This window comes from Pyrgilauda ruficollis, unplaced genomic scaffold, assembly GCF_017590135.1.
Source record: "Pyrgilauda ruficollis isolate IOZ18807 unplaced genomic scaffold, ASM1759013v1 scaffold88, whole genome shotgun sequence".
Classification (NCBI taxonomy): domain Eukaryota; kingdom Metazoa; phylum Chordata; class Aves; order Passeriformes; family Passeridae; genus Pyrgilauda; species Pyrgilauda ruficollis.
Window position 1 is genome coordinate 623,828 of NW_024530821.1, and position 11,928 is coordinate 635,755.

Consider the following 11,928-nt stretch of genomic DNA (forward strand, 5'->3'; position numbering starts at 1 on the left):
TATGTTTTATATATTAATTATATAATATAATAATTTTTATATTTAAATAAAAAGGGGACCAAATACTCTGTTTTTTACCAAATACTCTGTTTTTTACCACATCTTTTTTAATATGGATGTATTTTCTATATACTGAACGACCTGTCCTGTCTCTCTCCCTGTTGTTTTTTTTTTTAATGGAACAAATATTTACATTACAGCTACTTAAGGAAGCAATTACCATATCAATGTCAAATTAGAAATCCATATCATTGTTCTTTAAAAAATCCATTTCTCTGCTGATGCTAGAGGAATGCCCTGGGATTAAAAGTGCAAGGTGCTGGTTTAAGGACCACGGGAAGGAGCCTTGCTCATTTTTTACATTCCAGAAGCAGGAAAATGTATTTTAGTTGTTGTTGCTCTCAGTTACAAATGGGATACTGTCTTCTGATATTTTCTTTTTTTTTTTTTTTCAATTTAAACTTTATAAATTTGCTAGAGGAATGCCCTGGGATTGTCACTGAAATTTGAAGAACTCCTGTGTTTTCTTCCATCAGCCTCTGGAATGTGATGGAGCCAGAGGCCAGATCCTTCTGGAATCTCCTTGTACCAGGTGCTGCACAAACATAAATTCCTCTGTGCAACATTTCCTGGAGGGAAACATTTTTGTTCTGTGGGAGCTGTGGAATCTTTTAGATTGGAAAAGGCCTCTGAGATCATCAAATCCAACCTTCAACGTCAGTCCAGCCTTCTCTTGGAGAAGAGCAAAGCAAATTTTAAATTAAAACAATGGAAAGCTGCAAATTTAGGAGCTCCCAGTAAAACCCAGTTCTCATTTAGAACATTTTCTGAGCAATGTGTCACATTCCCAAGTGTTTAATCACCATTTTGATTTGTGAAGGTGTGAATTCCACAGAACCAGGCATCACCAGGTCACTGATGCTGGGCTTGGAGTTTTCTGGGCCAGCTTTATTGTGGCCTTCAAGGCTTTAATATTTATTTCAAGGTAGGCCATGAAGTTTTTTTGTATTGCAGATAACTAAAAGCTTTTGTTTAACAAACAAAAAGTAAAATAAATGTAAAAAACTCATTCTGTTAATAAAACCATGCCTTGCCTCCTGTGCCTAAAATACTTTATATCATTACTCATATATTACTTAATTTTATGTATTATCCATGAGGGCACAGTTTGCTGGAAGAAAGTTGTCTTTCTAAGAAAGAGGTTTTCCTTGAAAACGTGATTTTACCTGAAACTTTTACATTTTCTCTCCACCAGTGTAATCCACTGTCCCTTGTGAGCACTCCCAGTGTCCTGCAGTGGCAGAGCAGACCTGGGGCCAGTAACCAAAAATGTCAATGTGGCATCAAAGTGCAGGGAGGATCAGCTTTACTGAGGGCTTTAAAGCTTTACTATTTATTTCAGGGAAAGCCATGAAGTTTTTTTATTGCAGATAATGAAGAGCTTTTGTTTAGCAAACAAAAAGTAAAGTAAAATTTAAAAACTCCTTTTGTTAATAGAATCGTGCCTTGCCTCCTGTGCCTAAAATACTTTCTATAATAATTTATGTATTATTTAATTTTATATATTTTCCATATAGGAAGAAAGTTATCATAAGAGGTTTTCCTTGAAAACTTGATTTTACCTGAGACTTTCACATTTTCTCTCCCCCAGTGTAATCCACTGTCCCTTGTGAGCACTCCCAGTGTTCTGCAGTGGCAGAGCAGACCTTGGGCCAGTAACCAAAAATGTCAATGTTACCTCAAAGTGCAGGGAGGATCAGCTTTACTGAGGGCCTTGAAGCTTTAATATTTATTTCAGGGAAAGCCATGAAGTTTTTTAGTGCAGATAACTAAGAGCTTTTGTTTAGCAAACAAAAAGTAAAGTAAAAAACTTCTTTTTTTAATAGAATCACGCCTTGCCTCCTGTGCCTAAAATACTTTATATCATTACTCATATATTACTTAATTTTATGTATTATCCATGAGGGCACAGTTTGCTGGAAGAAAGTTGTCTTTCTAAGAAAGAGGTTTTCCTTGAAAACGTGATTTTACCTGAAACTTTTACATTTTCTCTCCACCAGTGTAATCCACTGTCCCTTGTGAGCACTCCCAGTGTCCTGCAGTGGCAGAGCAGACCTGGGGCCAGTAACCAAAAATGTCAATGTGGCATCAAAGTGCAGGGAGGGGCAGGGACTTCCTGTGAGGAGCAACAGACTGATGCAAATGAAGCAGGCAGGTTGCTATTTAAGAGGTTTTCTGTCAGCTCTGCTGAGAGCCAGCCCTGGCTGTGAGATGGTCACTGCCTTCTGAAACTCCTTGTGCCATCAAGGGACAGCTTAGACTCAGCTTAAAAAACTTTTTACGTGCTGGCTGCAGAGAAAGAAGATGCTGCTTCACTTCAAACCTGACTTGGGAAAGAGCAAACTGACCACTTGTCATCTTTTCTGTCCAGGAAGAGGAAAAAAGGAAGGCAAAGGAAGAAGAGGAGAAGAGAGAATATGAGGAGTACCTGAAGCTGAAGGAGAGTTTTGTGGTTGAAGAGGAAGGGGTTGAAGAAGCAATGACAGAGGAGCAGGTATGTGAGGCTGGTTCTGCAGTTCCTCTTCTCCTGTTAGACTTGCTGCATTCTGTCTGGTGTGAAATGAAATTAAAAGTAGGAGTCAGCCAAAGGTTTTTGCTTGTGAAAGCTAAATTGTGTCTGTGGCACAGGTTAACCCTGGAATATTTCCTGGGGAGTGCTGCTGTTCCTCATACCAGACTCCTACAGGGTATTTTAGAGCTCTGAGGGAACTTGCTGGAAATGAATTCTGTCCTTCCTGTGTCTAAGAACTGAACTGAAACCCATTCTGGAATTCAGATAATCTCTCACTGTCAGCACTCTGCCTTACCCACAGAGACTGAGCCAGTAAAGCTGAATTTGGAGTTGGAAAGTGCCCACAGACCTTGGGGGCAATTATTTGGGTTTGGCTTTATTTTCTACACCAAGAGAGCTGCTGTGAAATCAAATTAAAAGCCAAGCTCTTGTCTCAAAAGGCTTCTGATAAGGGAATCCTCAGGACAAACCCACACTGCTGCTGCTGAGGCTGCCTGCAGAGCTGCTGGGGATGGTGGTTGAAATGTGATATTTGATATAAAATCACAGCAAACCTGAAGAAGTTTTGCTGTGGTGGGAGGCAGAGTTCTTGCTTTGTCTGCTGAAAACCTGTTAGACACAATTTATTTGCTGTCACATCCTGGAATTGCTCTTGGGTTGCAGCTGCCAATTTGAGCTGTCCAGTGCATTTCTTGGGAAGGATTTATTTCAGGGCCATGTGTGCCTTTGCTGCTCTGCTGAAGAGACTCTGGAATTAAATGGATTTGCTTTAGTGTGGCTGAGAGTGGCTTTGAGCACAGCAATTCTCAAGCACCATTGACTCATTACAGGTTCTCACTATGGACCCCTTCCCATCAAGAAAAATTCCTCCATCACACCAGGATTAACAGCAAGAGAAGTTCTGTCTGCTGATGGGGAATTGCAGTGAACAGGAAATTGCACACTTTTATTGACAGTTCCTTCAAAAATCTGTACCTGTCCTGTTAGGAGATGAGATTATCCCTACATATTGCTGTGTTCCACTTCAAACACCCTTTGCAGCTGGAATGTGGTGATTGTCCATGTTCCTACAGCTGCCTGTCAAGGAGAAACTCATCTCCCTCCGTGTCAGAAGAGAAGGGTGTTCCTCACCTAAAAGAGTTTGAGATGCCTGCATCTCAACCTGAGATCACTTTGCTAGGGGTGGGGAGCTAGAACTTGAATTGCAGGTGATTTAAAAGTCATATTCAGAAATAATAGCAGGTACAGAGTTATTTGGAGGCAGGAGAAATGAGAAGGAAATTGAGTGGTGGCTGAAGTACTGAAGCATTTCAGTATCCTGTCAGCAAAGCTGACCCTGCCTTGTGCTGAAAATCAAGCTCCTGCCTCCAGAGCTCACCATTTAATTAAGGCTGATTGATTCCTGAGGTTCCAGAGTAACCTGATCTCCTTCTAGCTTCAATGCACAGTGTTTGCATTGCCCCTGCAGTGGAGCTGCTCTCTGGATTTCAGCTGCATGGCTCTGAAATGCTTGAGCCTCCACAGGTGCTGAGCAGCTGTGCTGCACTTGGCCATCCGCAGCTCCTGAGTCACTCTGGGTTTTCCTCTGCACAGAATGGCCTGGGTGTGTGACTTAATGATGCTTAAACTCACCCAGATGTGCTTATTTCAGGGTGTTTATAATGTGGAGAATAAAAAAGTGTATGGTGACCTTTCAGGAAACAGTTAAAATGTACCTGAGCCACATTCTGTCTCAAAAAATACCTGTCAGAAATCCCTTATGAAGATTAAATCTAGATTAGTTTTCTTCCCAGTTCAATATCTCAGTGTGTGTAGTTAAAACTTAGGAATTATGCAATCTAAACACTTCCATAGTATTTATACTCGGCAAGTTTTTGATGCATTTAATGCTCATTAATTCAAAATAATCACTGTTTTCCTTGCTGTCTCCAGTCTCGCAGCTTTCTGATGGAATTCCTGGAGTATGTTAAGGTAAGGTGCCTTTGGATTTTCTCCTTAGATGGTGTGAAATACCTTTGGTCAAAGAGGGGCATCTTTACTTCCTCTTTCGTTCACTTAAATATTCAACAAGTGTCAAAAGTGATCCCTTCAATGAATGTTATTTACTGAACCAGCACAAACACATTAAATTATCTAAAATAATTTAATTCCAGCTGGGTCCTGGCTTTTGGGGCAGGATGTGGCCTGGTGGATCTCCCTCAGAGTTCATGGAAGCAAAGTTTGCTGCGGATTGGGATTTGGGGCATCCAGGCTTTTTTTGTTTGTGAGCATCAGCCACTGATTTAAAAACAGTCTCCACGTGAGCTCAGCAGGAAGGAGAGCTGCTGTACCTGGAGGGTGTTTTGGAGCCTCCAGCACTGGCACTGGGGAGCTCAATCCCAACTTTTCCTGTGATTCCTTCACTTTTTTCCATCCATGCAGCTTCCAGTGGTTTTTTATGTTCAGGAGGGCAGTTGAAGAAGCAGCTGCCTTGTTTTAACAGGGTGTGTCAGTCTCCCTTTCATCCCATTGTATGGCTGGGTATTTAAAACCTGGGCTGTGTTCAATTATGCTTTTGATCTGTGAGGGCAAATGCTCTCCACTGTTGCTATATCAAAGGTCACATGCATTTTTCTCCTCTCGCTCCAACACTGTCATGCAAATCTTTTTTCCTAATGAATCCCTTTCTTCCTTTACTGGAATCTGGACTCTCAGGATGTGTGGCCTGTGTGAAAGGCTTCTCCAGCAAGCAAATCACTTGGACGCTCAGTGAGCTGCTAATCAGTTTGTATCCCAAAATCTCACGTTTTGCACGTCCATTATCCCAGCCAAACCCTGAATGTACAGCAGGTTTGTCTCCTGGACTTAGGGATTTGCCTCATGGATAACTCTCCCTGGGGAGTCCTTTGGAGTGATTGCCAGGCAGTTCTGCACAAGAGCTCAGAGCTGAGCCCTGCGAAGCTCTGCTGGGCTGCTCTCTGCCTCTCCTTCACCTCTGTGGGTAAAAAAGGAGATCCCAGTGTCCCTTGGGATCTTCCACAAGCACTGGGAGCTTTCCAGGGCATGGCACAGCCAGGGCAGACTCTGCCCGTTGCCCCAGGGGTTGTGGTGGATGGACCAGATTAGTCACAAGCTCCCAGTTGAGTGTTTCAGCACAAAATTCTGTATCAGTCACTTCATCTTGACGTCAGAGAAATTAAACTTGGGCTGGAAACCGAAGTCTGAATATTTGACACCTGATTTCCTCTGCAGAGCTGAGCTGCAGAAGTGGGGCATCGCTTTCTTTCTCAAGTTTTAAGTATTTTTCTTTAATCTTGAAAGTGTGCTTAATGTATAGATTATGTATTGCCCTCATCTTCTGTTCTGTTCACAGAAACCATTGACAGGAAGCTGTGCTGAGCTGCTCGTAGCTGTCAGAAAAAATGTTTAAATTAAGAGTAATTGGCATTTTTAAAAAAAATATAATTGAATTTAGCTCTTCTGATGAATAATTTTTTATACTGGAGACAGCTCACCCCGTGCTTCATTCTTAAGGGTGTTGGGAGCAAAATGCAGCCTCTTGCTGTGGTTCATCCCTTGCTGAGGACAGCAGCAGCATCACCCTTAAAATGAAATTAATTCAGGAGAATGTGGATGTGTTTTTGTTGCTGAAGGGGAGCTGAGCCTGTCTCTAGAACATGATGCATGTGGAGCAGTGTTTTATTCCCTTGGGACCTCTAGGTGTTGTATTCCAGAGTGTGGGGGGTGCATCCCCATCCCTCCCCACACCCTTGGGCTCTCATTCCCAGCAGGATCTGTCTTGGAAAGCTTCCACTAAACTTGGTCATTGAGGGGGAAGATCTTTAAGTGAAGCTTTAAGTCCTGTTTTTCCTGTTCATGTGGCTTTGCACCAACCCCCCCCCAGTCCCTTTAAAAGAAGATGTGACGAATGTTGGCAGTTCCCAGCTCTGAGAACTGAATTCCATGGACTGGTTCCAGTTCCATGTGTTCAGTCCATGGTATTCAGTTCTCTAGCTTGGCTGCATCGAACTTCACAGCTGCTAAATCTGTGTGTGCCTTTCTTTGGGGTCTGATTTTATTAATGAAAAAGATTCATCTATTTCAGCCTCTCTTTATTTCTTCAGTGGCCTCCCAGTGTGCTCTCAAGATCAGAAACAAAGGACTTTCTTGTTTGAAGTATTTAATTTGTTACTGGAGATGCAGCTCCTGTGGCTGTACCTACTTGGATTTTAGCAATGTAAACCTGAATATTAACTGAGCTTTCCAACAGTTTTGTCTTTTCCAAGCTCCTTGCAAACACTTCTGCAACTAAACAGATGAGTTCCTAAAACTTTGGCAGGGAAGAAAGCAGGAACCAAGTAGCTCCAGACAAGCCCTGCAGGTGTTTTCTCTGGAGCTCCAGAGAAGCACAAAACCAGATGTGAGCAGTGGTGGCTGTGCCTTGACTGAGAAAAGCTGCAGGAAGCATCTGTCAAAAGCAAAATGACAATGTGCAGTTCCAGCAGTGACAATTTTAATAAGGTGTTGGCTTGCTTAGGAAGATTATTATGGCATTAATACACATGACATCAGTAAAACAGACTAAAGCACTTAATGCTGCCAGTCTTGCCTGGGTTTTATGTAAGTGCTGATACACACCAGTGATGGTTTTAAAAGGTGCTTTGAAACATCCCTGAAAGAAGAAAGGGATCTTGATAAAACACTCTGGAAATTAAAGGTAGCAGCTGAGAAACTCAGGAGGTGGGGGAGCAGAGTCATGGCTGTTCCTTGTGCTCATCCCAGTGTCAGGAAAAGTCCAGGATCAAGGCTGGCAGATGTGTTTGAGTCTTGCCCTAAGTGGGTCAGAGCACTCAGTTTTTCCACAGAGCTCCCTGCTTTAGGTAACCTGAGTGTTTTTCATCACAGGAAAGTGCTTACTAGGAAAAGTTACTTGAAGGAACAGGTTCTGCTTTGTCTGGTTAATGCATTTTTTTTATTGGAATGGAAAAAAAAAATCCCAGCTTTCTCATTCATCAGCTTAACTCTTGTTTGTCCCCACAGAAAACAAAGGTTATCCAGCTGGAGGACTTGGCTTCACATCTGGGTTTAAGGACACAGGTAAAAAAAAAAAACCTGGCTTTTTGGGGTGGAAGTATTAATTTTTGCTGGATCCCTGCCTCCCTGTTAAACCAGAGCTCCATTTAAGTGTGCAGTGGGTTACTTAGAGGAATTTATCTGGTTAAAATCTAAATTATAATTTCCTTCTGCAGTCATGTAACAGCAAGAAAAAGAGATGTAGAGCTGTAGAAACCAACACTTAAGGTGCAGTGGAACTACATGCTTGGAGTAACTGAAGAGTAAACCCAGCCATAAATTCAACAAGTTGTTGCCTTGGGTTGGTAGGAGAGTTTTGCTCTTAAAAGGAGCAGGAAAAGATACAAAAAATGTGGAATTTTTGAGCAAGGACTTTGGAGAAGAATCTCAGTGTGCTTCATGGCACTGCACAGCCTTTCCATGGGAAGATTCCTATAGCCCTCTGCTCCTTGAAACAGCCAAGTAATGGCAATAAAAGTCTCTTTTAAGGGGTAGGGAATTTAATTTGAACATCCCAAAATTTAATTTGAATTTAATTTGAACATGCCAACAAAAAAAAAAAAAAATAATCCCTCTAAGACCAAGGGGCTGATTCCACCTCTCTGTGAGGGAGTACTGAATTCCTTAACCCTGAGGGATTTCAAGGTAAACCTCTGGAGTTTATCTGAACGTGTGGAATGGTTTTTGCTTCCCTTTTGATCAGTCTGTTTCTCCTTTTTCTCTTCTGCACAGGATGCAATTAACAGAATCCAGGACCTGATGGCAGATGGCACCCTGACAGGTGACAGCCAAAGCACAAAGGGGATCTTTCTGTAGCTGCTGGTGCAGAAAATGCCTTCCCTGTGGCAGAGAGAGAATTCCAGTGTCATTCCTGTTTTAAGGATCTAGTAGGACTTGATAGCTGGATATTTCTATTTTATTTATTTGCCCAAGGCATTTTGAGATTGCTGAGCAGCCAGCTGCAAATGGGGCCTTCTAAAATCTGAATTTGAGAGGGTCACTGGGATGATTTGGGGTGGGTTAAAGGCAGGGCTGGTGTGGAGAGGCAGACATCCCAGGGCACTGCAGGGTGCTGGAGCCAGTGAAGTGCTTGTTCCCAGCCCTGTCCAAGCTGGAATTGCAGCAGACTGAGCAGGAACAAGGCTGCTTTAGAGCTGGGCAGTCTTTTCTTTCCAAGGGTGAAGTAGGGGAAGGTGCCAGCACAAACATTTATTGACCTGATCTTGTTCTCCTCGTGGCTGGAGAACAACTGTCTCAGCAACGTGGAAACCCTTTCAAATGCCCTAAAAGTGCCTGGAAAGCAGGGAGAAAGGATGTGTGTGCTGTCCTGGCTGGCTGTGCCTGTCTCAGCAATGTGGAAACCCTTTCAAATGCCCTAAAAGTGCCTGGAAAGCAGGGAGAAAGGATGTGTGTGCTGTGCTGGCTGGCTGTGCCCAAAGCCAGGGAGGCTCTGCCTCGGTGGAATACATAAAAGCAGAGTTCTGCTCTCAGTCTGGGTGGAGCCACAGGAATATGGAAACCGAGCTGCATTCCCTTCAGAGGGGAAGCTGGAAGGGCTGAGCTGGGAACATGAGCACCAAAAAAGCAGGGCTGGGAAGGGGAAGGGTCTGTAGAGGAATCCAGACCCTTGAGGATGTGGATCCCAGTGTGAGGGGCAGCTGAGGGCACTTGGCTTGTTCAGCCTGGAGAGGAGGAGGCTGAGGGGAGATCCATCAAATTCTGCAGCTTCCTCCCCAGGGCAGCTCTGATCTCTGCTCCTGTGACAGGGACAGGAGCCTGGAGCTGGCTCAGGGGGATTTATGTTGGAGATCAGGGAAAGGTTCTTCCCCAGAGGGTGCTGGGCACTGCCCCAAATCTGCCAGAGCTCCAGGGGAGTCTGGACCACGCTCCAAGGGACAGGGTGGGGTTGTTGTGGGGTCTGTGCAGGGCCAGGAGCTGGATCAGTGATCCTGCTGGGTCCCATCCAGCTCAGGACATCTGGGATCCCTGCAGCAGCTGCTGTGGAGCTCCCAGGCAGCTATTCCCAGTGCCAGAACATGTTTTTGAGCAAAAGGAGCATTCTCAGGGCCCTGGGCTGCTGGCACAGCCCTGCTCCAGCTCCCAGCAGTGCCAGGAGATAAAATCCTGCCTGGCCTGGGTAGGGAGTTCCTCAGCAGCTGGAACATCCCTTCCCAAAGCAGTGAGTGATGCCTGTGGGAGGTGAGGGGAGCCTCTCAGCGCTGTGCTTGCCCTGCAGGTGTGATTGATGACAGGGGAAAGTTCATCTACATCACTGCAGAGGAGATGGCAGCCGTGGCCCAGTACATCAAGCAGCGAGGCCGAGTGTCCATTGCAGAGCTGGCCCAGGCCAGCAACTCCCTCATCAACCTCCAGCCTGACAGCAGAGCTGTGGCTCCAACCCTGGCCTGAGACACACACTGCAGGAGTTGAACCTCTTAATGAATAAAGCACGTTGTAATTAAAAGCAAACGAGAACCCCTGGGTCTGTTGGTGGTGGCTGAAGGTAGGATGATCTTTTGAGCACCAGCTGCAAACTCAGAAGTTTTTGCTTTTCCTTCTGTTAGAGCTGCTGTGAAATGGTAAAAGTTGATTGTACAAGAGGCTGGCCAGGAGCTCAAACACTGATGCACCTGTAGCCCAGGAAGATCAGCCATTTATCCCCTGGCAGCCAGTCTCATGTTGCTATAAACAAATTTTTGTTGTTTGCAGATTCTGATGTCTGTCAAATAATTGGGGGTTGTTTGCATTCAGGATTCTCCAGGCTTGCTCTGCACTGTGGAGCTGTTTAACTTTGTGATGGACACAGCATTGGCTGCTGTACCCAGATTGGAAGGAAAAAGTAAAAAGAAAATACTCATAAGTGTGTGTTTGTTCTTGCTGAAATATACCCTGAAACTCTGGAAAGAATGGTTGCTCTGTTCAAAATTCCAGGGGCTATTTCAGGAAACCTTTGCTACATGAATATGTTTTCCTTGGTTTATGTAACATAAAAAGTTTGCTTGCAGACAAGCTGCATCATTTCCCTGGAGCCAAGAGACAGAAACCCCTCCAGGGAAGGGCTGGCTGGGCTCATTTATTGTGATACCAACCAGATCCTGGTGATTCATCCTTTGAAGTCAGAGCCAGCTCAGGGTGTCTGAAGGCCTCAGCCACCCCCACCCCGTGGCCTCTGTGTTCTGCAGGTCTGGGGGTTTTTAAATAAAAGCTTCAGACACTCTGAGTCATGCAATTAATGCTCCAAGGTAATGGTTATTAATGTATTAATTGTATGGGTCAGTGTATTTCCTGCATAAGAATATTTATTTTTTCAATCTTCCATTCATTCTCCTCTCTGAAATCAGCAGAATTTATGTGGATAAACAGTGACTGGGGAGGACAAGAGGTTTTGTCTCTGCCAAACTTAAGAGGTAACTTGAGCAGACTAAAAGCCACCTTATCAGTGGGATAAGACAGCAATAAAACAATGGAAGGAAACATTTCCTTTTAATCTCTGCACTGCTGCTGGATGTCAGAGTGCAGGAGAGTGGAGTTCCACCAGCACCACGTGTTGCTGTGAAAGATCAGCACATCCTGAGTGCTGTGCAACCACAGCCAGCAAAGAGGTTTTTTAGCATTTGAGGCTTGTAAAGTCTCTGACTTAAGGATTGCATATTAAATTTTTAAAAAATATTTGGGTTTGCCACTGTTTTCTTGTTCTGTCTTAAAGTATTCTTGTAATAAAATTGACAATATTTAAAGAACTGCAGAGGTTTGTGTTAGAAATGGGCAGGGACAGGGCTGGGGTAGGACATGACTGAGCTCTGCCAGCAGCTGCTCTGCCCTCCTGATCCTCTCCCACCATTTCCATTCTTGTTCTTTTCACCCAGCTGCATCCTCTCAGCACTCAGCAAAACTCATTTTTCCCTCTTTTTGGGGCTGCTTTGCTGCGTGTGGATTGTGAGGCTGGGGATTTACATGAGCCAGGAGAAAACCATGTAGGTAACAAAAAACATGAGTGGGGCTTCTAACTCTGCTGAAAACTCCTGTGGAACAAGCTCTGCTGTGCCTTGAAGGAATTGCTGCAGCTCTCTGAGTTTCCTGAGTGGCTGCAGGAGGTGAGGATGGGTGGGTGTTGGTGCTCTGACCCTGGGCCACAGCCACCACCAAAAACTGCAGCTCCATTTTCTGTTAAAGGAGTGTTTTGGTGTTTTCTAGGAATTCGCATCCAAAGTCCCCGGAGGCAGCTGAAAGTCTGGAACACAATTGCTTCAGGCCATTTGTTTGGATGGGTTATAAATGAGGCAGCTCAAAGCTAAGCTGCTGTT

At 44.3% G+C, this 11,928-nt stretch overlaps 1 protein-coding gene across 1 annotated transcript in view; it reads left to right on the forward strand.

Annotated features, from left to right (window-relative positions):
* The window catches only part of DDRGK1 (DDRGK domain containing 1), a 36,689-nt gene extending 25,332 nt beyond the window's left edge, over window positions 1-11,357 (forward strand). Inside the window, exons 5-9 of the mRNA XM_041488171.1 lie at window positions 2,432-2,554; window positions 4,505-4,543; window positions 7,592-7,648; window positions 8,357-8,405; window positions 9,861-11,357. Of these exons, the coding sequence (XP_041344105.1) occupies window positions 2,432-2,554; window positions 4,505-4,543; window positions 7,592-7,648; window positions 8,357-8,405; window positions 9,861-10,033 (441 nt within the window). The 3' untranslated portion in view covers window positions 10,034-11,357. The remainder of the gene's footprint in view (window positions 1-2,431; window positions 2,555-4,504; window positions 4,544-7,591; window positions 7,649-8,356; window positions 8,406-9,860) is intronic.
* The last annotated feature ends 571 nt before the right edge of the window (window positions 11,358-11,928 follow it).